This window comes from Lissotriton helveticus, chromosome 11, assembly GCF_964261635.1.
Source record: "Lissotriton helveticus chromosome 11, aLisHel1.1, whole genome shotgun sequence".
NCBI classification, from domain to species: domain Eukaryota; kingdom Metazoa; phylum Chordata; class Amphibia; order Caudata; family Salamandridae; genus Lissotriton; species Lissotriton helveticus.
Window position 1 is genome coordinate 1,051,057,805 of NC_136072.1, and position 27,093 is coordinate 1,051,084,897.

Consider the following 27,093-nt stretch of genomic DNA (forward strand, 5'->3'; position numbering starts at 1 on the left):
GGCTAGGAGATATAGAGTGGCTCCTGAGGACCCTGCCTTTTTGTCATCTCACCCTTCTCCTGAAATTCTGGTGATTCAAGCTGCATGTTCAAAAAAGTCAGTTGGTGCTTTTCCCCAAGTGCCTGGTGACAAGGAAGCTAAAAAACAGGATCAAGTGGCCAAGAAAACTTTCTCCTCCGCAAGTATGGCGTTAAAATCAACGAATGCCACTTGTCTTATGGGAAGATATGTGCACCCACTTATGGACTCTATGCGTTCATTGATTCCAAAGGTTCCAGAAGACTGCAGGGGTGACTTTGAGGAAGTTTTATCAGATACTCATGCGGCAGCTCGTCAAGTTATCCAGAGCGGCCTAGATACTGCAGATTCTGTTGCAAGGATCATGGGCACTGCGGTTGCCACAAGACGTTCAGCTTGGCTAAAATCCTCAGATTTTTCTGCTGATGTGCAGTCTGCATTGTTAGATCTGCCTTTTGATGGTGAAGGACTCTTTGGCAAGAAGGCAGATACAGCCTTAGAGAGATTTAAGGATAGCTGGGCGACTGCTAGATCTCTTGGTCTTCAAGTTAGAGGTTCAACGACCAGGAAATTCAGGAGTTTTGGACGCTCTTCTTTTCGTACCTATAGACAAGGTCAGCAGCAGCAACAACAGCAGCAGCAGCAAAATACCTTGTATAGGTCATACAGGGGAAAGCAAAAGTCACGTCCTCGAGGGCGTCAAGCCTCTTCCTCCTCCACCTCCTCCAACCCCCCAGCCACAGAAAAGCAGCCCTAGATCCGACATTCAGGATCATGTGGGTCCGGTGGGGGGTCGGCTTACCCACTTTCTACGAGATTGGGAATCGGTTACATCAGATCTTTGGGTTCTCAATCTCGTAGAAAATGGGTATGCCCTTCCCTTTCGGGAATTCCCTCCCAATTACCCTCCTTGCCAGGGATATTGCTCAGAGGAACATCTGTTACTCCTACAGGAGGAAGTTCAAACTCTGTTAAGAAAGGGTGCGATAGAGGTGGTCCCAGAGCAGGAAAGGGATGCTACTCCCGGTATTTCCTGATTCCCAAAAAGGATGGCAGGCTTTGTCCAATCCTGGATCTCAGGATCTTGAATTTTTATCTGAAACAAGAGAAATTCAAGATGCTCACCCTTGCTCAGGTTCTTCAGGCACTGCTGGAAGAAGACTGGATGGTGTCACTCAACTTGCAGGATGCGTACTTTCACATCCCCATCCTGAAGTCACACAGGAAGTATCTCCGTTTTACGGTGGGATCGCAGCACTATCAGTTTGCGGTCCTTCCGTTTGGGCTTACTACTGCGCCTCGAGTCTTCACCAAGGTGATGGCAGTGGTGGCGGCGTATCTCAGAAGGTCAGGGATTCCTGTATTCCCTTATTTGGACGACTGGTTTATCAAAGCAGAGTCGTCAGAGAAAGTGCTCCATCATCTGCGAAAGACAACCCAGTTGTTGTACAGGTTGGGTTTTTCGATAAATGTGCCCAAATCTCACCTGGTGCCCTCCCAGCGCAACCTGTTCATAGGTGCTGTACTGGACACAACTGTATGCCGTGCATTCCCTCCTCCTCAAAGGATTCACGACATACGGGAAATGATTCCTTTATTTTACAATGGAGCGGTCGTTCCAGTCCTGAAAGTCCTTCGCCTGCTCGGTCTGATGGCTTCATGCATTCTGTTGGTCAACCATGCACGCTGGCACATGAGGGCACTCCAGTGGTGCCTCCGCAGGCAGTGGTATCAGCACAACGGAGATCTCGGGGAGTCAGTGAGGATCTCCAGAGAAGCTGCGGCGGATCTGTCTTGGTGGGGCGTGGAAGGCAACCTGTCTCAGGGAAAGCCTTTTCAGTTGCCTCCTCCGGTGACCACAGTGATAACGGATGCATCCACTCTAGGGTGGGGTGCTCATCAGGGGGATCTGGAGATCAAGGGTCTTTGGTCTCCGAGGAAAGGTTGCTTCACATCAACCTTCTAGAATTGCGGGCGATACGTTTGGCGCTCAAGGCCTTCCTCCCCTCCCTTCGCGGTCGTTCTGTCCAGGTCCTTACGGACAACACGACCGCGATGTGGTACATCAACAAACAGGGAGGAGTGGGGTCGCAGTGTCTCTGCAGAGAGGCTCTGCATCTCTGGTCCAGGACCATCAGATTTGTCTGATGGCAAATCATCTGGCCGGAGTTCTGAACGTTCGAGCAGATAGTCTCAGTCGGCAGTTCTCTGCCGACCACGAGTGGAGGCTTCACCCGGAGGTGGTTCGCGACATCTTTCAGATGTGGGGGACTCCTCGGGTGGACCTGTTCGCCACTCGCGAGAATGCTCACTGCCTGTCATTCTGCAGTCTCCAGTATCCGATGCAAGGAGCCTTGGAGGACGCTTTCCAGTTGAGTTGGGGAAATCAACTCCTTTACGCGTTTCCTCCCATACCCTTGATTCCTCGGGTTCTGAGGAAGATTCGCCAAGACCAGGCCCAAGTCATATTGGTCGCCCTGGATTGGCCAAGAAGGGTGTGGTACACGGACCTTCTCCACCTTAACTTTCACCCGCCGCTCCGTCTCCCTCTCAGGGCAGACCTCCTCTCTCAGATGGAGGGGCAGGTTCTACACCCCCACCTCCAGACATTACACCTTCATGCCTGGAGATTGAACGGGGCAACCTGAATTCTTTTTCCCTCCCACCTGACGTTGTGGATGTCATCTTGTCAGCCAGGCGTGACTCCACTAAGTCCATTTATTCATATAGATGGTCGAAATTTGTCACGTGGTGTGGGGAAAAATTTGGGAGCCCATATGTCTGATGTTCTCCAGTTTGCCCTTTCTTTGGCGCAACAGGGGCTTGCTGTTGCCACAGTGAAGGGCTATCTTTCAGCGCTGTCGGCATTTCTTTGTTTGCCTGACCAGCCATCTCTTTTTAAATCTCCTGTAGTTTCAAGGTTTTTGAAGGGCCTCACAAATAAGTTCCCTCCTACTCCTTTTATTGTGCCTCAGTGGGACTTAAATCTTGTCTTGACCTTTTTGATGGGTGCTCCCTTTGAGCCTCTTCACAAATGTCCTATGAGGCTTTTGACTCTTAAAGCAGTCTTCCTCGTTGCAATAACCTCAGCAAGGAGGGTAAGTGAGCTTCAAGCTCTTAGTTCCAAGCCCCCTTTCTTGACTATTCATGCTGATCGAATGGTTCTTAGGACCAGGGCTGCTTTTCTGCCTAAGGTGGTGACTCCTTTCCACCTTGGTCAATCCATTACCCTCCCTACCTTTTATCCTCCCCCACACCTTTCTAAGGATGAGGAGAGGTTGCATCGTCTGGATCCCAAAAGGGCGGTGTCCTTTTATTTGGACAGATCTAAAGACTTTCGTTTGGATGACCAGCTCTTCATTGGGTTTGCTGGCTGCAAGAAAGGAAGAGCGGTCCATAAAAGAACCTTGTCGCGATGGATATTCCTCTGTATAAAGATCTGCTACTCTTTGGCTGGTAAGGAACCACCAGAGGGTATAAGGGCTCATTCTACTAGAGCTAAGTCTTCTACCTCAGCATTGGCTAGAGGTGTTCCTGTAGAGGATATTTGTAGAGCGGCAACTTGGTCTTCCCTCCACACTTTCGCGAAGCATTATTGCTTGGATTCCGAAGTGAGGAGGGACGGTCACTTTGCACGTTCTGTTCTCCAGGCTTTCCTGGTCTAGAAGGGTGGACACCCTCCTCCGGGAGTGGGGACTGCTGTGGGACTCTATTCACAAGGTGAGGAATCCACACGGCAGATGTATCTATCAGAAGAACAAGTTACTTACCTTCGGTAACGTCTGGTAGATACAATATCTGGCTGTGGATTCCTCACTGACCCACCGCCTCCCCGTTGTCCACTCTTCTATACCAGAGTTTCTGTAATGTATTTTTTTTTATTGTCAAGGGGCTGTTTATTTCAAATGTTTTATTGCATTTGTTTCACACTGTGTGTGTTTTACCTTGATATCTGTAGTGCGTATACTGTGTATATGTCTACTGTCATTGGTCCGTCCGTGTGCCTCGAAGGCACGGAAAAAAGGGCGGAACTGATGTCATCACGCCGGCATGGGCCTATTGTAGGCGTCGGTGACGTCAGCGGAGTCGCGAGCGATGCCGTGCCTCTATGACGTCCAAGTCCACGTCGGCGCAAAGCTACAAAAAGAATTTCCGAAGGTTGCTGACGCAAGGGGGGATATTCACAAAGTGAGGAATCCACGGGCAGATATTGTATCTACCAGAAAAAGCGTTACCGAAGGTAAGTAACTTTTTCGTTGTGGTTGGAGCTGGCTTTGATTCAAGCGGTGAGGGATCTTCTTTAGGTGTCTCTCAGAAGGTGGTGGGTAGTGCTTTAGTAGGGCCTTGAAGGTTGATCTGGTGCTGGCGTTGTGGTAGTCTCTCCATTTCCTTTCCAGCTGTTTGCAGTATCCTTTGGAGTCCTGAAGTTTGTCTGTGTACCAGGAAGCCTATATGTTGGTTCTGTGGAGTTTGTGAGTTTTGATGGTTTGGTTGCAAGAGCGTCTGCAGTTTGAGATCCTCTGGTTGAAGTTGGCGATCTCCTTGACTAGGTTGTCTGTGGTGTTGGGTTTGTCGGTTTTTAGTGCGCTGCGCAGGCCCTTTTCCGTTTTTCTGTTCCAGGTACAGCTTTGTAGGTTGTTGCTGATGGGAGCTTTGGTTTGTGGCATGGAAATTTTGAGTTGGATGATGAAGTGGTCTGTCCATGTGAGCGTTGAGGTGGAGTGGTAACTGATGCCATTGCTAGAGGTAAAGTTAGCATCTAGAGTGTGTCTTGCACTATGTGTGACGTCTGTGACAAACTGGGAAAGTCCATTGTTGTGCAGGCTCTCTTGGAGGTTGGTAGAGCAGTGGTCGGAGGGGTCTTCCAGTGGAAATTGAAATTGTCAGGAAGTAGAATGTCCTTGGTGTGAATGATGAGGGTGACAATAAAGTCTGAGATGAGGTTGCTGACGTTGCTTTGTGGTCCGGTGGTCTGTACACTAGGGTGACCTTCAGGGTGTATCTATCATTGGTTTGTAGGCTGAAATGCATATGTTCCAAGAAGGGGGTGTCCAGGTCCATGGTGGTTGTGCATTTGAGGGTGTCTTTGTATATGATGGTGAGTTCCCTTCCAGGTTTGTGAGGGCGGTCTTGGCGTGCAATCTTGTATCCTGCTGGGAAAGCTGAATCGATGTCAGGAGATAAAGAGGGGTTCATCTCGGTTTCCCGTTGGAAGAGGAAGTCTGGTGTGCTGTTGCTAAGGAGGCATCACAACATATTTCTACATTCACTGGCATGTGAGGAAGAGGTACACAGCCAAGATGGGGGTGATTTTAGATTCTAGCCCTACCTGAAGAGATTTTAGATAACCAAGAAATCAGCTGGATTCCATCTGCATACATGTTAAATAGGGCCACAGCTCAGTGTTGCAGAGGAAAGGAAATAGCATCCATCGCTGTGGAACACCACATTTGAGCTTTCGGCACAAAATGAAAAGTGGGACTTAATGATCATCTACAATCTAGATCAAGATATACCCAGAACAACCTGGCTCAACCAGCTGCTGGAAAGAATAGACTGTTTGGTGGTGTCAAAGGCTGCTGAAAGATTTAGTAAAATGAAGGCCTGGCTATCGCCACTACTAACCAGTAACTATTCATTCTCCAGCACTGTACTGACTCCCTTTTGTGACCTGCTCTGTAAGCTATCTGGAACGCGTTCCCTAGAATTTTATCATCTTCAAAGAATTATAATTGGGCCAGAGCTACTTTTTCCACCTCGCAAGTACCACATAGTTTCAAAGCTCAGAAAGGGGAATAACACCATAATGTACCCTGTTCCCTTATGCGCCAAATTGGAATTTGTGCATTTTGCCCAAACAATTAGCTCCAGGTTCTGCCCAAAGAAAATTGTGAGGGGCAAAAAAACCTGTGGGCGCAGTATCACCGCGCGAGTTAGAATCCCAGTTTGGGGTAGAAATGTGTTTGCACGCAGTTTGGGATTTGCGGGGCAGTTAAATAATTCCCTGTGTGTTGGTTTCCAGCTATCCTTATGAATACAAAGATAAGCATGATCGGTACTTTACATCCCTCACGAGAATTGTAACAGAAAGAATTGATGATTTGAATTTCTATATTGAATATTCTATCTTGTTCATTGTTGCCATTGTGTTCTGTTTCTGTTTTTCAGAAAGACTGTTTTAGGTCCAACGTATGGGTCTCCTCTCAGAAAGATGGAAATCCTTCCTCGAAAAGACATTGATGATCCAAGCAAGGGTTATCTGGCTTATATCACAGATGATAAGGTACCAATGTCTTTTTCTCTATTTATATGTGGGTAACTTAGAAGATCTGGTTGTCACGGGAAATATGTGTTATTTTGAAATAAGTTTATTTTGTGACATGCTCTCCTTTTTTCCTACTCTCTCTTCTTCTTAATATTATTGAATACACTGATGCTAGCAGGTGAGATGAGAAACTGCACCAAAAGATGCTGTTGCTTTAAATTAATTTTTACGGCCAGTCACACTTGTGCATCCCTATGCAGGCCATATTTAATCTTGTGCTTCAAAAACTCCCGTGGCTCTCCCACTTCCTTTACCTGACAAATACTGTTGATTTTCACATTATGCACAACATTGTGAGGATTGGCAAAGGGTCGAGCTGTACCTGTACAACAACATGGAGAGTCACTGAAAAAAAAAACAATTCTCTGTATTTTTCCACTTTTAAAAATAAATACACACAGGAAACACTTTACAAGGTGGTTGGTGTATCCCGACATATGCGTAAACCCCTGTTTATGCATGGGTCAGAATTACAAGTTGGTAGGTATTTAACTCATCCAATAAATATCGTATGTGTTAAATACCTCAATCTTCGTTACATTTCTGAGGTCAAATTTGTCAAAATTTAACAGGGAATAAGTATACGGTATTTATCGTGTCATAAGTATTTTTGTGCATTAAACACCAAAATCTGCATGTTATTTCTCACCAACTTGTAATGCAACCTGTGGTATCATTATGTACCAGGTGTGATAAATAGTACCTAAACTCGTAATCAGGGCTACTGTTTTGTATAAGTATTTATCTGTAAACACTAGTAAAAAATGGAAAACTGGGATCCTTAAGTATAAAACAGTTCATGAAAGGGCTCTTCAAAGCTTTCCCCAATAAGGTGCTCTCTAGTGCCATGGGAACTGAATACTGTTTTGAGTCAACGTATGCTGCCTCCTTTTGTTTCCATCCATAAAGTGCACCAGAAATGATTCTCATAGAAAACGACACTGTTACTTGCTCTCACCTCAGCATGGAAAGTGAGAGAATTGCAGGCATTCGCTATAAAGGAGCCATATCTTTGATTTACCAAAGATAAGGTAATTCTGCCCACCAGTCTGAAATGTATGCCTAATGTCCCGCAAGACCTTAATTTAAATAAACCTGTTTATCTGTGATCTTTTTTCACTAATCCATCCACATTTGCTGAAAGATATCTCCACTCACTGGATGTTAGCAGGTGTACCAGGTTCTACATGGAAAAAAACAAGGACTTACGTAAGTCAGACGAGCCACTTGTACCCAGAGAGAGGGTACATTGTGCTAAATGGTGACAACTCCTGCACTTTATGCTGAAGTGCCTTTTAAAAGGCATTTGGAAAAGTAGGCAGGCTTTCACCATGCGCTACTGACTGGATATGAATGCAGCAGCCAACTCAGCAGTAGGACAAGCAGTTCTATGCTGTCTGTTTTAGTAAAGGTGAGACTGCTTCCTGTTTTATGAAAGGTTTATGTACTGCTTCCTATTATGATTTAAGCATCTGAATCTAGAATGATCTCCACTGTTGGTATATTTCATAGATTCACATGCAACAATCTCTCCTGCGCAGGGGACAGGCTTACGTTTCTACATGACCCTTCAAACGTGTGCTATGAGATCTGAGCTAAGAGCTCCGAACTTCCACTTAATTTTCTAAAAAATAGTTTTTTCAAATGAGGTGGATGCGCTACTAATCTAACACTGTTGTTTGGCCTATGGCCATTTTAACTCTTAACTGCAATTTACCCAGTGATTCCCAGCCTCAGGATAGGGAATGATTCAAGGATACGAGTCTGTGAAAGATACCATTGCTGGAGAATTGGGAATTACTCATAAGTAACTCATTTATCTTCGATTGTGGCTGCATTACCAATCCTAGTATCTCCACCTTGGCACTTATTATGAATTTAGCTTCTCAATTCCGATGGGTCTGAAAGATTTTTTCTAGGTGGCCGGTAAGTTTCACATGGGTGGGCCGGTAAGTTTTACTTGGAAATTTGCCTGCTGCATCCTTTAATAATTCAGAAAAGGGAACGCGGTTTGCGTCCCTGGCTGATGCACAGCAAAAGTAAGAAGAAACTCTTCGTGAATTCTCCCAATTTTTCAAATTTGTCCCAAGTAATCCATGTTTAATCTGATGACTTTATAACCTTTAAATGCTCCATATTTTTCAACTTTGATATTATTCACTCCAGAGACAGCGAGATGATATGATAAGAAATGTTTTAATATGCATCTTCAAATGTCTTATGTTGCAAGAAGCTTAAACATAAACACGTGCGTTCAACATTCCTTCGACCACGCCACAATAAAACCCAATGCATTTCGAACTGTCCATTAGTTCTTCGTCAGGGGTACTGTAATAAATTTAGAAAAAGGCCACGTCAAAAAATATATCTAAGCACGCTGCAATTTCACAAATAACATAGAATGCTAATTCAAATTACATAAACATCACCTCACCCTCCCGTGCAAAGCATCAAGTCAGATAACCGTGAAAAACTCAAAATCGGTCTAACACGAGACCATATTACCCAAAAGCCGTTTGTTGCCTTTAATCCTCCCGTTTATACATGACAAGAATCCAAGATTAAATATCAGTGTAGTGCTCTCCCCTCTCCCCTTGCTGTTTTAACATTAATGCCACAAGACAATACGTCTTTATTACCTTGCTCTCGAGGTCGGTGGCTTCTACTACATGTCTTCAATCTTGTGAGCCAACACCCTAAACGGTGTCGATACCAGCTGTAGCCCTCCCATCTTGCTTGTTATTTAACCCTCCCTTCGCGCTATTACTCAATCGGTCCTTAATTGACACCTTGTGATGTGTTACGTATGCCTTAATTAGGCTAAACAAAAACTACCAACCCACAATGCACTAATCCGGTGATTGCAAATCATAAGTGCCGGAATCCCAAAGCATAATAAAATGTTACTGGTGTAAAATATACGCTCATGTGAAAACTGTGATACTGTAATACATAACTCATGATAACAGTCTCTCATAAGTCATAATAAAATAGACACAATATAAACGTAGGCCGATTTGATGACATCTTGGCTTCAGCGTCGAGTTCACACAATGTGATGCTGTCTCTTCAGTGAAAATCTTTAAATATTCCAATGTTTCTCATGTTGTTTCAACTGGTGGGGTGCAAAACCGCATTTAGGACAAGAAAAATAGTGATTAACTAAGCAAGAATAGCGTGTGCACACCTTCCCTTTCAAGGATTGTTAATAGGTTCCGCTGTGACTGCAGGTTAAAGCGTGCGATCAGCGCTGTGCTCGTCCACACACAGTTTTCACATGAGCGTATATTTTACACCAGTAACATTTTATTATTTTATTATGCTTTGGGATTCCGGCACTTATGATTTGCAATCACCGGATTAGTGCATTGTGGCTCACAAGATTGAAGACATGTAGTAGAAGCCACCGACCTCGAGAGCAAGGTAATAAAGACGTATTGTCTTGTGGCATTAATGTTAAAACAGCAAGGGGAGAGGGGAGAGTACTACACTGATATTTAATCTTGGATTCTTGTCATGTATAAACGGGAGGATTAAATGCAACAAACGGCTTTTGGGTAATATGGTCTCGTGTTAGACCGATTTTGAGTTTTTCACGGTTATCTGACTTGATGCTTTGCACGGGAGGGTGAGGTGATGTTTATGTAATTTGAATTAGCATTCTATGTTATTTGTGAAATTGCAGCGTGCTTAGATATATTTTTTGACGTGGCCTTTTTCAAAATTTATTACAGTACCCCTGACGAAGAACTAATGGACAGTTCGAAATGCATTGGGTTTTATTGTGGCGTGGTCGAAGGAATGTTGAACGCACGTGTTTATGTTTAAGCTTCTTGCAACATAAGACATTTGAAGATGCATATTAAAACATTTCTTATCATATCATCTCGCTGTCTCTGGAGTGAATAATATCAAAGTTGAAAAATATGGATCATTTAAAGGTTATAAAGTCATCGGATTAAACATGGATTACTTGGGACAAATTTGAAAAATTGGGAGAATTCACGAAGAGTTTCTTCTTACTTTTGCTGTGCATCAGCCAGGGACGCAAACCGCGTTCCCTTTTCTGAATTAGTTTAATTGCTGTGTGTGGACGAGCACAGCGCTGATCGCACGCTTTAACCTGCAGTCACAGCGGAACCTATTAACAATCCTTGAAAGGGAAGGTGTGCACACGCTATTCTTGCTTAGTTAATCCCTAGCATCCTTTAATAAAGCAAAAAGTAATACTCTATTTCTGAAAATGAAATTATATAAAGCAATTATATAAATAGTGGTATATATTATTCAGTATCTGTTTAATCATTTACCAACAGATATCAAACCTTTGCATCTGAGTTTGTGGAGGAAGATGTTTTTGCAGAGGAAGGGCTGAATAGGAAGAAGCTATAGACACCTCTTCTTTATCAAAAGAAACAACCACACCAACTCATGTTAATCAATGCAGAAAAACAGTGTGTCACAGACGTCCTTCACATGTTACACCATCATCCAGTCCTGAACCTCAACGTCGACAGCTTTCTATGGCTGCTTTCTACACACAAGACTTAGGAGGCAAAGAAGGGTGGCTAAGGGAACCCAAATTCAAATCTCACTAAATATGTCAAGAGCAACACCCTCCAGGCAGGAATTGTTATACATTTAACATTCAAAGCTAACCATCCGAACATAGCAATTGGATGCGATCGAGAATATTTAATTTAATTTTATTGATTTAGATCTCTTACGAGATCAACAATTGCACATAATTCCATCTCTTTACATAAATTCTTCTATAAAATATTTTTTAAATCTAATTTAGAACATTAATAAGACAAATTTAATACATTTGTACAATTTATAAAAAAAAATTCAAATTAAATACTTATAAAAAGCGATCAGGTCAGTGGAGGAGGAGAGGTTATATCTGAAAACAGTAGGTTTTATAAAACGATTTCTAGTCTCTACTACTGCCTTATTAGAGCATTTCCATAAGATATGTATTAAGTCCTGGGTTCCGTGATTGCATTTGTTGCATACCCCACTATCTTCATCAAGGTTATACCAACTTCTTGTATAAGCCTTTCACCCTTTGCGTGCGTCGGACGGGCCCCGGCCATCCGACGTCACGGTGGGCGTGTGCGGAGGATGACCGGGGGCCGTCCTGACCATGCCTAGTCATAAATCAACCGCACCGCGGCGGAATTCCCGCCGCGGTCAACAGGTTAAAGGAAGTAAACCTAGACTAGACGCAGCATGGTAATACATCTCCTGATACTATTTTCCAAAGTAAAACTTACATATTTTTGGGGGATATTAAACTCAATAGGAGAGGTGATAGGGGCGTGGCCTGCATCGAAAGAAAATGGTCGCACACTAGGCAAGCTCCGTGAGCCTGATCCACCGACCTCTAGCATCCAACACAACAATCCGGAGTAAAGGGTACAAGTTGACATCTACCAACGTCTGGTGGCAACATCCTCACCCGCAGCGAAATTCCAACCGACCCGGTGGTGGCGGAAGGTCATGACATCTTGCGGCCTCTGCCCTAGTGCAGACCGGGATCTACAGTGGCAGCTACGCTTGCAGGAAGACGTGGATGGATGACCCGAGACTTGGAAATCCGTGCTTCCTCCGAGTGAGCTCCCCAGGCGGCGACTGCGGTGTGGTTCAGCCTCTCCACTGGCGCTCTGAGGTGAGAGTGGTGCGGCCCAACCTGACACGAGGACTGGTGGGTGACCGGTGAACCGGTCGCGAAGTGCAGCGGTGCGCTGGGATGCAGGCAGGATCAAGGTGGGGCAGGTGGTGGTACGACCCGCCCTGTGTACAGAGACGCGCTAAAGACCGATGGGCTGACATTGAGGCAACAGAAGTGTTCCATGCCAGCAGGGGGAGAAACTAACAAGTGGGGGAGCCGTGGAGAGGGCTGTGCCCCCCACCTCCCGTCTACCATTGAGGCAGCACGTCTAAAGAGAGCTCCCCATGCCTGGGATTGCTGCGCTAATACCTTCACAGCGCCTCCTCACAATTGGGCAAAAGTCAATCCCCAGACCAGGTTAACAATATGCTACAAGAGGAGGCCACAGTGCCTCCTAATTCTCACAAACGCCTGTGTCTCTAAGTGCTACATCAGACGCCAAGTGGGAAGTGGGAGTGGGGGGATGACCCAGCTGGGGACAAGCTGATAGTCTGCACGGCAACCCCTTGGTCAGGCGGCGGTGAGTACCCGGTGTACCGGCCCTCCCCCCGAGACCCCAAGGACTGCCTGGTCAGTGGACGCACCATGTCGACCAGCAATGTAGGGCAGGACACACACCAAACTAAGCTGGACAAGTCCACACAACAAAAAGGTCAAGAGGAGGGTGCCAGCACGCAAGAGCCAGCAGCGGAGAAAGACGAACCAACTTTGAAAGACATAATGACCTCCATCACCAACGTGCACCAATCACTAGAATCCAGCATAGACTCAATAGCTTCCGAAGTCTCATAGGTAAGGGCGGATGTACGCAAACTGAGAGACTGAGTCTTAGAAGTTGAAGTAGCAACCCAAACAAATGAAAGTCCTGAGTAGCACAACCAAAACACTTGAAGCTAAACACTCAAAGCTAAACTGGACGAGTACGAAGGATGATTGAGTGCACATGATTGGCATTACCGAGCTCGCCGAAGGCCCGGCCACTGATCTTTTTGTGGAATACCTCATATTGAAACGCCTGCAGGCCCGAGGCTTGTCCAACTATTTTTCATTTGAAAAAGTAAGCCAAATACCCGGCGGAAGGCCGAAACCAGGGGCCCCTCCGAGGCCTATTCTGGCACGTATCTTCAACTTGCAAGATCGAGACGTTATATTACACAGAACACGCTTGGCCCCTCCGGTCCAAATAGACAACAGCGGCATCTCATTTTTTCCTGATTTCACTCTAAATGTGCAAAAACAAAGGCGTAACTTCATTGCAGTAAAAAAAAACGCTCATAGATAAGGACATCAAATACGCAATGCTGTTTCCTGTAAAATTGAGGGTGGAAGCTGAAGGTAAAGCCTGTTTTTTTCTCCAGCCCTAAGGAAACCTGGGAGTGGCTAGAGGTATGGCGTACAGAGGGACACTCTAGCCCGACGGGTAACCGAACAAACCGTCTAGTGAAAACGCCTTCCACCACTGACGCATGCGGCCTGCCCCGTGGGCCCCTTTTACTTTGCAAAAATGATGCCTACACCCCAATAACTAGCAGCTTAGTAGTGCTTGTTCTCCCTCCCTCAGATTGCTGTCCTGGAATGTAAACGGTTTTGGAGATAAGCTGAAGAGAGGAATAGACCTCCAATTTATTAAGCGACACACTCCAGATGTGCTATTCCTGCAGGAGACCCATTTCATGGGGAATAAATGCAAGGCGTTAAATAGATGGGGTTACATGCTAGTGGCCCACATGGGCTTCAGCACAGGTTCCAGAGGGACAGGCATCCTTGTACATAAGAATTTCCCCTTCATTGCGGGAAGATCCTATCTTGATTCATTGGGTAGAATCGCGCCCATTACAGGCACATCAGAGGGTAGACCACTTTGTCTCTTGTCGGTTTATATTCCACCAACTTTGCAAAAATCTGTCCTCCTGGAATTAAGTGAATTAATATTAGATCTCCCCAAGGGAGACTTGATATTAGGGGGGGATCTAAATATGGTGCGGCGCAGTACAAGTGATCCCAAACCTCCAGCATACATGACAGTCAGTGCGGATTGACTATATACTGGCTTGGCCAGGCCAACTGTCCTCGTTTCATGGTGTCAGACGATTAGTGCAAGGAATATCACACCACTCTCCCTTTGCTGCCAGCTTCACTCAGGGCACTCTGGTCTGACGCACTAGGATCACTCTACACCCTGCTGTCTTAAAATTCTACACATACGTGAAGACCTAATCTGCACAACCAAATTCTATTTTATTGAAAATGAAGGCTCCATGCACCCTACGCAAACGCTATGGGAGGACCACAAAGCAATCATTAAGGCACAAGCACTATCCCTGACAGCCGCGTATAAAAAGGATAAACAGGGAGCAACCATAGAACTAGAGAAACAGATCAGTGAATTAAAAACACAACAAACAAATCTGCATTCGGAAAAGATCTCACACACACTAGAACTTAAGCATCAGGAGTACAAAAACTTTGTGACAGAGGAGGCAAAAAAGTAGTCGTCTAGCAACATATCACAGACTATACGAGACAGGAGATAAAGCGGGGAAACTACTGGTGTGGTTGGACAGGAGGGAAAAAGCAGACAGATGAGTGTCTTGTCTCAGAAACAAGAAGGAGGAGAATATTAAAAACCCACAAGAAATAGCTGAACTATTCGTACAATACTACACTAGGATATATGCCCCCTTGTCCACTACAACCCTTAGTGACTCCAAAGAGTTGCTCTCGGACATGCATCTACTGTCGCTGTCACCTGAGGAGGCCGATACACTCAATAGTGAAGTCACTGACGAGGAAATTATAGGCGCAAATAAAACAATTCATTCAGGGAATAGTAGAGATGATACATTTATAGTGAGGTAATTGAATGCAATATGCCATGTCAAGCTCGAAGCTTAATCGAGGAGTCGTATTTTTGAGAAAGTGCTTCAAGTGTGCTGAAGACCAGGATTGAAGAATGGATTCGGTACATTGAAAATATTGTAAAGCAGTCTTAAGATGTGTTTGAAATGTATCTTGTTTTTTCCCCTAATTTAAAAGTTTCATATTTCAGTGAGCCTTCTCCTGTGTGCAATATTTTGAAAGCCCATCTGATTATGTTGGCTAAAGCTATTGAGAATGCACTTACTATTGCAAATTCTAGGTGAAGGATCTGTACTGGTACAGCTTGACTTCATAACATTAATTTATGTAAAAGTTTACCTTCGATAATATTCAGAACGTTCCATCTGGCTATGAGAATGTACTCTGTAGCGTAGGTTATGGTTGGTGCAATTTTTGCCCTGTATATTTCTAAAAAAGCTTGAAAATTATACTTTCCCGGGTAAGTGTAAAATGTCCTTATGGCGGTAATGTGTGCTACTGCTTTTTGGTTCATCAGGTGTAGGTGAGAATGAACCTCTAGGGTTTTTTAAAAGACTCAACCGAGATACTTAGAGGCTTTTTTTTCCACAACAAATTTTATTGATTTTCGATGGCACGGGACGGGTGGAGCCCAAAGCGTACATTTTGATATGTTGCAGGGTTTCTGTACTCACACAGAACTGTGCACAGAGGAGTGGAACCTCGGCAAATTAGGATGTCCCAAAACTTACCTTAGCAACCAACTCACCCCTTACCGAGCTAGCTACAGTGTCTCATTGGACATATCAAACACCCAATGTTTAGACAAACCAGAACATGAACTAACAGTACCTCAGGGTACGTGGGACTCATGAACACTCTTTCGTTATATTATCATTACAAACCAGATCATGGAGTAAAGAAGACACATGTGCATTTGAAATGTTTATTTACTAATGCCGTCTTCTCAGGCGCAGTATCTTTGATAATACAAGTATACTTATTATCAGTAGCAAAATTATCAGCATAGTTACTAAGACATAAAAAGCGAATGGTGACAGCATGTTAACATGCTGTAATGAATAAGAGTTAACAACACTTATATCTCACCCTCCCTAACACATATATTATATTATTATCTAAGAAGGTCTCTTTGGGTTGTTTTAGGGCGGGCCCATACCTTAGTGTCCTAGCATGAAGGAATCACATCAGCATACACCAGCTCTCTCTGCATGTGCACCGCATCAAGTGTTTTAACAATTCTCGTGCAAAGCAATATCAATCCCGCCTCAAGCCCAAGTTGGCAAAGGCTGCACTTGTGTTATGACTATGAAGGCGTGGAGATCAGACCTCATAACAATTCCATATCGTGTTGCTCCTGAAACTTCAGCACTCTCCGTGCAGACATGTTTTATTAAACAAAGCAGATATCAGAGCAATAACATATTATTCTCACATTCACCACGGCAAACTACTAGGTTGAAAGCTAAGTCAACAAATGAGGGTCGTGTGCAGAAGTTGCAAGAAAGGAAAAATGGCGTTTAAATCTCAAACGTACCTATGCTAACTTAACACGATATAGGGATATATAGGAGTTATACAACACCCCCCCATGATCCGAGAACGGACTAAATAAGGTAACAGAAGTGCCATCACATGAGAGCAGAATCCATTTATAAACGAGCATGAATAAAGATTCAAATATAAAAAATAATGCTAAAAAAATAGCCCACAAATATACTGTGGCTCAAGCCAATAGGCAAGCAAAAAATAAAATGTCTTGACCAAAAGTCAATAAAATCAAGGAAATGCTATCAATCAGCATGTCAATTTGAGGCAGTGTCTATGATAAGACCGTATATGAAAAGTAAGCTGCAACAGCCTCCAGGAGGAAGTCACTGTCCTCATCAGAAAACAGTTCAGCCATCCAATTTAAAAGATGAAAGGAACATACGTGATCTTCCAGCACCGGATCCTCTATAACCATCAGAGGACAGCTCGGTGGGTTCTCAAGAAAACTTAGTTCCAAGAAATTCTGCGCTGCCGACAACACATCCCAGGGACCCATTAGTCCATGTGCCACCGCCAAGGCCATAATCCTTTCGTCAGAACAAACCAACTCGTGAGCAATGATAGGACTCATCAGTTGATCAAAATCGACGTCAGAAGATGCTGGTCCGCAGAGACACAAATCAATGGCCCAAAGGAAATCGCAGGTCAGACAGCGAAATACAGGCTGGACACAGGTGAAATAGGAGAACCGAAAAGATAATCCAAACGCCGTGCTTAGAGTCGCTAACGGCAGTGTGCCATAGTAATCAAGCATGCGGTTGCGAAACCGCGTCAGTAGTAGCTGTGCGTGGTCTTGCACAGGAAGGGCATCCATATTTAAAAAGGCAGAAAACCACCAATGCGCCAGCCGCCAATGCAAGCAAAAACGGGAACCCTCCAAATAAGGATGAAAAAATAGAATGGAAGAAGGCAGGGATGACTCCAAAAATCTTCTCAAAGGAAGTCACGAGACCACCGCTAACAACTTTAAAAAAATGTGCTAGGCCCGTTGTGGAGGATGCGTTAAAGATAGAACGGACCATGGCTCCGAAATGCAAAGGCAAATCAGTGTTTAAAAGAGCCTGAACCTCCGTACGGGTGTTAGCAATGTGAAGCACGAAAGTTTCACGGGCCGAGCTCAAGGCCACCTCTTTCTGGGACAATAGAGCTCTTATTCTAGCCATGCCGCTGAATTCTGCTCCCAAGGTCGGTATCTGTGGCCAAATGGAAGACTCCCTATGTTCACGTGTGGGAGGATAAAGAACATTTCTGCAGCAAATAACTCGCTCACTAACCGTTACTATGAAAGCTATACCTTTAATTAAACCACAACAGTTTTCATTATTGAGCATTAAATAACTACCATTCTCTAACAATTTAAACGTGGGGATGATAGCAGGAACTGGCGTGCCCTGTAAAACGCAAGCCATATTCGGTCTGTCCTTGTTACATGAACCGTGTAACTGTATGTGTCTACACATTAAAGAATGATCTGGCGTCTCAGTACACTCATCCCCTGTTAGATAAACTTCTTGTTCATCCTTGAAACATCTGTATGTGTATGGGAGTGACCAGACCTCATGAAGAAAACCGCTACCTAAGGGTTCAAAACGACCTATTGGCACATATTTCATACAATTTGAAAACTTATATAAAGCAAAAGGCAGCGTTATTAAACCGTGGATAAGCCACGTCGCAGCAGTGGTCTCTGCCACAGAAAAAGGTAAAGATTCCAATCTTTCAATATGGAGCATAGAAAAGGAAGCATCACGCATTGAAAGCAAGCGTTGTTTGTCTGTCAAATTAAACGGTGCAAATAAAGAGGAAACGTTCATGTATCCCCAGGGAACTTTACCCATTTTTAGAGTCTGTAGTGTCCATGCAAACTGCATGATTGAACGTAATTGATTTTGACCATGGTATAATACAGACACTTCATCATGCACAATATCAACAACAGACGACACAATATTATCTAATGTGTAAATTCTAGAGGAAAGCACGTTAATGCTATTGTCAACAACTGCAAGAACTTTCTCAAGATTTGCCTGATCAATTGCCCTAAGGCGTGAAGCAGCCTCAATTTGTGAGAGTTTCCAAATTTCATTGTAAACACCATATAACCAGCGTTTCGACCTGCCACTAGCTGGGCCCTTAATGAAATCATTCAAATCCACGTCTGCATTCAGTTTGGAAAGGTGATACTTAACCGCAGGTAAAGTTGAATGTTTCAGCCAAGCTTGACACAACTTGCCCACAGAGTAAGAGGTGACAGTATGACTCAAATCAAAACGGGGATCAGATCTAACAGTCTTAAAACCGTCAGTCATATTTAAAAATCTCTTTTGGCAAGAATCAGCACTACGGTGCCAAAGCAGCCAACCCTTGGGGTTCATACTGGAAATGTTAAAAGAGGAATTCAGAAGCAGAGCCTGTATCTCTCTAATGGACAATTTAGTAAAATTACTCCAATTCTCATATTCCTCCAACTCCGGGAAAGACGGGGTGTTCAACCTTTTAGATGTAGCCAATCCAAAGCATGTGGTCTGGGAAATGGTTTCATTTAAAAACAACATATGATTTGGGATGAGACATGCACGGTGCAAAGCCTCAGTGCCTTGTACCTGCCAGGCCCTTGAGCCCCAAACTGATTTAAGGTCTATGGTATCCTTCCATAACTCATACCCTCCAGTAACTAATTGATCCAGGAAGGCCTTTGAATATAACAATTTTGTATTTGTAAGTCGAACCTTGGACAGTGGCTGTTTGTTAAATTTAAAATAAAAGGACTCGGGATTGGACTGATTAAAGTCAGTGAAATAAGTATACTTTTTAAGAAACGTTTCTGAACTCCCTTGTGTAGGTGCTGGGCAATGTTCCCACTGAGTAAAATTAACCGCATCCCTTCGGGAAGATGTCTTGTGTAAGAAGTGATTGCCATAATGTTGGTAACAGAACAATTCACCGTAATTAGCAGATTCTAAATATAAATCCTCAGCATCAAAAGCAGCATAATATTTCAAATCAGAAAACAAACTTTCCACAGCATTAACATCCCAATCATCAGAACGAATGTTTTGTTTCACCACATCCCCCATATTAACTCTTAGTACATTAGGGACATTAACGACTTCCGTTGGGCCATGAATCTGAAAACGAACTGCATCCCACGCGATTCCATCCAGAACAGGCCACGCTGTGATGTTAACCAAAGTCAAGTCTCTTTTTAATCTATGTGTAGAATGTGAAGAGGAAAGTGGGGCCAAAGTTCCATTTAAATGAGTAATGCAAGTTCTCTCCTCGACATAGTGTCCATTCATAATCCGGAAAAAATAAAACACAAAACCAATTGACATAAAAAGGTACAGTGAAAAAAGGACCAGCCAAATGTATATCCAAGGAGGTATCAAAAAATGTTTTTTAAACAGGCCAGCATATACTGCAATTTTAGAGGGTTTTTTCGAGGCAAGGGAAGCAGAGTCAAAAGAAAATCTGGATTCCGTGGCTAAACGAGCTTGCAGGTCAGGCATGGACAAATCAGTGGGGTATGTATAGTCTGTCTCATCAAGGTTAGTTCCTGGTAAATTATTCAATAATGGACTGGAAACAGCAGGTAATTCGATGGCCACCTCAGGTTCATTATTAGAAGCAGTGGGCATAACTGAATTTCTCACAATGGAAGGACAGGAAACAGCCGGTGTCATGCTAAGAAGAATCGGCCACTCTGTGTATCTTGACATTGTCAATAGAAATAAACCTGTTTTCCTTACGACCTGGAAGTGGTGGTAAAATGACTGTTCTTGTGCCCTTCACTCCAAGCACTGGGACCGGAGCTCGATAGGAGGGACCAAACTCTTTCTTGTTGTCGATCTTCTCTCGAACCAGTTCTCCAACTTGGGGTAGCCAGCCAACTACCGGGATCTGCAACGCATCATCCGATGTGGAGGGCAAATGTTCCTTTGCAAGAGTGTCTCTCGTCTTTTGTAGATTCTGTAAAACATTGCAATGTTCATCTGCGTCAAAGGAAGTGGCGCGAACCACCGAGTCTAGACCGTCAAGGTCAGGGACGAACATCTTGATGCCAAAGAGCATTTCGTATGGGGTCCGCCCACCCAGAGACCTTCTAGGGAGATTATTAAGAGCACGCTGCACGCCATAGAGGTGAGCCAGCCAGTTTCTGCCAGTGCCTATAACTCGGGCTGTCAAAGATTGCTTTAAATCACGGTTCATTCGTTCAACTACACTATTACCCTCGGGTCTGTAGGGTGACGAAAACTTGACTTGGACCCCCATCGAAGTCATGGCATCCTTATACGCCTTAGAGGCGAAAGCCGGACCCTGATCCGAATGGAAGGTACCACAGGCAAAAATCCCTATAAAGATACGCAAATCTCTGATGACAGTCCGTGAATCAGCGCTGCGATGTGGCCATACCCAAACAAAGCGTGTGCATGAGTCAACTGCTACTAAGATGTATTTATACGCAGTATCAGATGAAAAAGGACCGCAGTGATCTAAATAAACACAGCCTAGTGGTTTATTAGAAATGTACAACTGAGTCTGTGGCGGACGCGTAGCAGTTGAAGGTTTAATCTGCTGGCATATGTCACAAAGAAGGACATAATCACGCGTCTGTTTGTACAGTCCCCGCCACCAGAAACGTTGTTGTAGTTGCGTTACAGTGGCTGAGACGCCCGCATGCGCAGACGCCACACCTTCATGAGCCGCTGTAATCAAGTCTGTTCTGCGATCCGTGTTGGGAATCAGCCGTTCCCCAACATCAGGAATTGTCACAAAAGGAACCTTTTCGGGACTTAAGTGGTATTTATACTTCGAAGGGAATCCCGAAGGATGTTTACTTCCCTTCTCAGAGGCAGCAACCGCTGCCAAGATGTCGCTATCAATCTTGGTTTTAGACCTAGTAACTGCTGCAACTAAGTATGTAGATACTGCTGATTTCGCCGCTTCATCAGCAAGCGAGTTGCCAAGAGCGTGTACTCCCACGCGCTGATGACCGAGAGTATGAATCACATAAACGAGTGGCAACATAGCCTTAAGCTCTGCCACTCGAACCCAGATCATTTTATGTTTTATTGTGCCACCCTTGGAATCACGAAAGTCATTTTGAATCCAAAAGAACAAGTTTTCATTGTAAGACTGGACACAGTAGTAAGAATCACTTACAATTAGAGTAGTAACACTTGGATCTGCGTACTCCAAAGCTAGTAATAGAGCACGAAGCTCTGCTAATTGTGCAGTGCAATCGCCCAGGGGCAACGTGTGTACCTCCCTGGAAATGAACTCATCATTCAACATAGCACCGACCACAATGGCGCATGCGGAAACGTAGGCATGTTTAGAGCCATGCGCAACCTGCGCCGACCCATCAGTGTAAATGATGCAATGGAAGTCCTCCAAAGGTCGCATCGCCAGAGGAGCAGGATGAACGAATTCATACTGCAAGTACTCCTGTGACCGTAAGGAAGCGTCAAAAATAAACATGACATCTGCGGATGACAATGACGCAGCCCACTGAATCCACCGAGGGTGCAAAGCCTTTGAGTTTGGTACACTGGCTTTCGTGACTGCCTCCAAATGAGGACAGGGTGTTACCACTAGCATGCGTTTCCCCTGTGACAGAGCTCGTTCCTTTAGAATAGCCATCTGTACAGCAGTTAAAACCTTTTCTATGGTGGGAAACCGCATCTCAGCCGAGGTGTACAAGTGTGACTTGTAAGCAATAGGTACTGTGTCACCTTCATTAAAAGTGAGGTATGTGAAACCCACCGTCCCAGGAATTATTCTTATTACCAGGTTGGTGTGGTTATCACGAGTCAGTAAATATTTAGAAGCGAGCAGATCAGCCTGCAAGGATTGCAAAATGGCTGAATGCTCAGGCAGCCAGCATGATTTTGAGAAAGTTGGTTGTATCAAAGCATACAGAGGCTTGATACGCTGGGCATATTCCGGAATGTAAGTTCTGCCGAAATTCAAAAAGCCCAGTAAGGATTGTAATTTCTTCAGTGTTGTTGGTGCGCGCAATTGTGCGCACTTCTCCAAGAAGTGAGGAGCCAAACCTCTACCTTCATTGTTGAGCTCATAGCCCAAAAACAACACCGTGTGTTCAGCAATGTGTGATTTTGCAAAGTTGAATTTGTAACCCATGTCTGCGAAGTTGCAAACAAGAGAATTTACACGACACAGATGCTCCCAAATATCGTCGTCTGTGAGATATATGTCATCCACGTACGAAAAAGCATCAGGATCGAGTGCCTCCAGAATAGAGACAATTCGAGCGGTAAATATACCAGGACTATTCTTGTAGCCCATTGGAAGACGCCGGAATTGCTTTTGGACTCCAGCGCTTGTAAAACTGGTCCATTGGGAGCTAAGGCTGTCCAATCTGTGGGCATAAAAACCATTGGATATGTCAAGCGTTGTCTTGAAACGCTTACGCACGAGACTATCCACTAGGGCAGAGCCGTGGATATTCTGTACTGCACAGTTACGGCAATGCGAGTTTAAATGCCGGTAATCCAAAACCAAACGATATGATCCGTCAGGTTTATTCACAGTAAAAAGGGGATTATTCATCGGTGACACACACGTTTCAATAACTCCCTGATATTCCAATTGTTCAAGGATTTCCGCGACGGAAGATTTTGCTTCACGCCGAATGGGATATTGAGGTTGAGGCTGCGGCTGAGACCGCAACGGAATTTCGTGGCAAGGCGACAATTTATCCCAACCACATTGGTTACGGTACAGAGCCGGCGCGAGAGCCCGAGCCCACTCTTCTGCAAAATGCTGCGCATGCTCTTTCGAGACAGTGTTCGCGAAACTGGGTAGGATCACCTCCTCCCCTCGCGGCGCCGCGAGCACAAAAGGTGGGGGCCAGTCAGCCTCCGAAAGTAAAATATCATATGTAGAAGACAGATTCTCCCAAAATACACCTTTAACGGTACGCTGTATGTCACCTTCAATTAACAGGACAATTTCATATAGTCTTTCAGGGGGAGCAAGTCTCGTATCCGCTGTTTCTATCACAACGTAGACATCAGTCGCTGTCACCCTCAGTAGTGGACGCAGCGCCTCTCTGACTATGGTTATCTCCGCCGCGCTGTCCAGCAAGGTCAGAGCCCACGTCAGATTCCGAAGCCGCGTTCTCACTATCTGTGGCATATCGATGCGCTGTTAAGGCTGCGACTTTCTTTTTCGCAAACTGCGGACGCCTAGGCGTAGAATCCTCCTGCTTTACTGCGCCGTCCGTCTGGCGGGACTGACCACGTCCTTGTTGGCCACCACGTCCACGTCCACCCCCTCCTCCTCCACCGGTCTTCGGGGCCGATGTGTCCTGAAAGGAACGAGGAGAGCGTTGATCAGAACCCTGAAAACGATCAGGTGATTTAATCATCGCGCGGTCGCGCAAATCATAAACTTTGTCGGATGGCGCAGGAGCTTGTATTGCAGGAAAAGGACCCTGAGTCTGCACTGTCTGCTTCCCCTGTGTCTGTTTTTTAGGCCAATTTTGTTTCTTGGACTTTGGCTGGGCATCTGTCACTGCAGATTGCCCCTGTGGTTGTTTTTTCTCCTTCACTGGAAAATATTTCAGACCTCTACTTGTGCGGCCAATCGTTTTATAAGCGGCCACCACAATCTTTGCTAACTGGCGGGGTTTGTCGGCATCGGGCAGAGCAGCCAAAGCATTCGACACCTGAAAGTTAACTGCATCTCCTTTAACATTGGAGAGAATGAGATCACTTACAATCTCAAAAGAACCACACAGGCGCATACCCAATTCAACCGCTGCCTCTGGACCGTGATCATTCTGAACACGTCGAACGATTTCAGGCAGGGCAGTCATAGACGGGGTGCCGAAGCACCTTGTATAAACTGCCGCAAATGTTTTTCCCCAGCTGTCACAGTCAGCTAGTTCAGGAGTAATATCCTTCGGGAGAGTAATCGTCAACATTCTATGTTTATCAGCAGGAGTAGAATTCGGAAAAACCGCCTCCAGTTGATCAAACTCCTCTGCTAGCCAGAATGGGAAGTCATCATTGTCAACAGGACGCGCACCAAAAACCGAATTTACCATCACTGGATTGAGACGCATTCCGCCTCGTTCCATGGGAGCGGCCGCACCCCCCTGGGGACCACCAGGAAGATGTCGACCGATGTATTGCACCAAAGCACGAATCACGGAAATGGAAACTACATGTAGCCTGCGAATTTCTGCCAGGGTACAAGCCCCGTGATTCGGGTGCGGTGTAAAGCCACCCAACGCAGGCCAATTAGTACCTGGAATCGAGAGTGGACCTAACCTCGCACGGGACAAAGAGTGGGGGAGGGCGCCATCAAACCAAACTCTATGCTGCCAATGATCAATAGGTATTTCCAATGCCCTGTATGGCGTATATTCAGCCGGGACATCCGAGGCGGTGTAGGAGTGGTACAAACCAGAATTAGCGTCCACAGCCGGAAACGTAACCCAAGAGTAAAACAACTCGTAAGGAAACGCCGGATCTGCACTTACCACGAAAATCACAGCCATCCCATCTACTGGGACTTGGTACGTCTGAAGATGATTGCGTACCGCTACGCGACTATGCTGCGCAATAGCCACCGCTGCCGCCATCACAGAATTGGAAACAAGAAAACACAAAGAATACTTTGTAGCACAACTGGGTAGTAATTCAAAGAAACCGTTTTAGTAAGAATCAAGCTTGAATAAAGACCTATTCCAAAAAATAGGTAGGTTTCACCAACACCCCGTTTTCCGGAAACGGACGTGAAGGGGTTAAGGCATGAATGATAAACTACTCGAGTGTCATGATATAAGACCACCGAAAACGTTGGGCGCCATGTTGCAGGGTTTCTGTACTCACACAGAACTGTGCACAGAGGAGTGGAACCTCGGCAAATTAGGATGTCCCAAAACTTACCTTAGCAACCAACTCACCCCTTACCGAGCTAGCTACAGTGTCTCATTGGACATATCAAACACCCAATGTTTAGACAAACCAGAACATGAACTAACAGTACCTCAGGGTACGTGGGACTCATGAACACTCTTTCGTTATATTATCATTACAAACCAGATCATGGAGTAAAGAAGACACATGTGCATTTGAAATGTTTATTTACTAATGCCGTCTTCTCAGGCGCAGTATCTTTGATAATACAAGTATACTTATTATCAGTAGCAAAATTATCAGCATAGTTACTAAGACATAAAAAGCGAATGGTGACAGCATGTTAACATGCTGTAATGAATAAGAGTTAACAACACTTATATCTCACCCTCCCTAACACATATATTATATTATTATCTAAGAAGGTCTCTTTGGGTTGTTTTAGGGCGGGCCCATACCTTAGTGTCCTAGCATGAAGGAATCACATCAGCATACACCAGCTCTCTCTGCATGTGCACCGCATCAAGTGTTTTAACAATTCTCGTGCAAAGCAATATCAATCCCGCCTCAAGCCCAAGTTGGCAAAGGCTGCACTTGTGTTATGACTATGAAGGCGTGGAGATCAGACCTCATAACAATTCCATATCGTGTTGCTCCTGAAACTTCAGCACTCTCCGTGCAGACATGTTTTATTAAACAAAGCAGATATCAGAGCAATAACATATTATTCTCACATTCACCACGGCAAACTACTAGGTTGAAAGCTAAGTCAACAAATGAGGGTCGTGTGCAGAAGTTGCAAGAAAGGAAAAATGGCGTTTAAATCTCAAACGTACCTATGCTAACTTAACACGATATAGGGATATATAGGAGTTATACAACAATACATATCGGATTACAACCATCAGATTATTTGTACACATCAAACTGGCCTGCAAAATGACAGGCACAATAACAGAAAATTTGACACAGGTTACCAGACTGTTCCCAGATCAACGCATGATTAGATGAATGCACCACATGACAAAGCGCTTTGTCCTATGCAACCTACTGGTTGGTAACATGTCCAGGTCAGAGACATGGAGGGTCAGTGTGCGCAGGTGGGTAGATCTATGTCCCGGTATATTGCGCATCTGGACCAGATCTTTCTGTGTTTCTGTGGGCAGCCTGGGCCTGAAAGACCGCGATCTCTGCCCTCATACACCTGTCCAGAGCCTTTTTCCACACCCCCCCCCAATTATGGTGAAGAAGACCCCTTCCACTCCCAGGCAATGTCTCGCTTAGCAAGTGTGAGGTCCAGGAATAAAAGATGCTGTTTATAGCAGTTCCCCCTGATCTCTTCAGAGCTATGGAGCTTTGGATCAAAGGGAAGGTCCCGGGACAAGACCTGTCCCAATCACAACGAAATCCTACTCCAGTACAGTTGTAGTGCACTACAGCTCCAGGCCGTATGGAAGAACGTTCCCTCCGCCTCCCCACATCTGAGGCAGGTAGGGGATTGGATGACCCCCATTCTCCAGATGCGGGAACGGGTAAAGTTTACTCGGTGGAGGTATTTAAATTGAATGGGACAGCAGCGTGCGGAGACAGCAGTGCCACGACGGCTGGCAAGAGCCTCTGCCCAACCATCGCCTATCAAGTCTGGCAGGTCTGTCTCCCAAGCCCCCCAGTTTTGAGCAGTGTAGTTCTAGTGTGCATGGTCAGCATTTGGTAGATCTGGTGAATCTTGTGGCACCCGAGATCTCCCATTAGTAGGCGGCCCTCCAGAGGGT

The 27,093-nt window shown here is 44.9% G+C and overlaps 1 protein-coding gene across 1 annotated transcript in view; it reads left to right on the forward strand.

The window, feature by feature from the left end:
- Positions 1 to 27,093, forward strand: part of CFAP251 (cilia and flagella associated protein 251) — a 591,575-nt gene that overhangs the window by 452,194 nt on the left and 112,288 nt on the right. Inside the window, exon 16 of the mRNA XM_078667546.1 lies at positions 6,187 to 6,301. Within this exon, the coding sequence (XP_078523672.1) occupies positions 6,187 to 6,301 (115 nt within the window). The remainder of the gene's footprint in view (positions 1 to 6,186; positions 6,302 to 27,093) is intronic.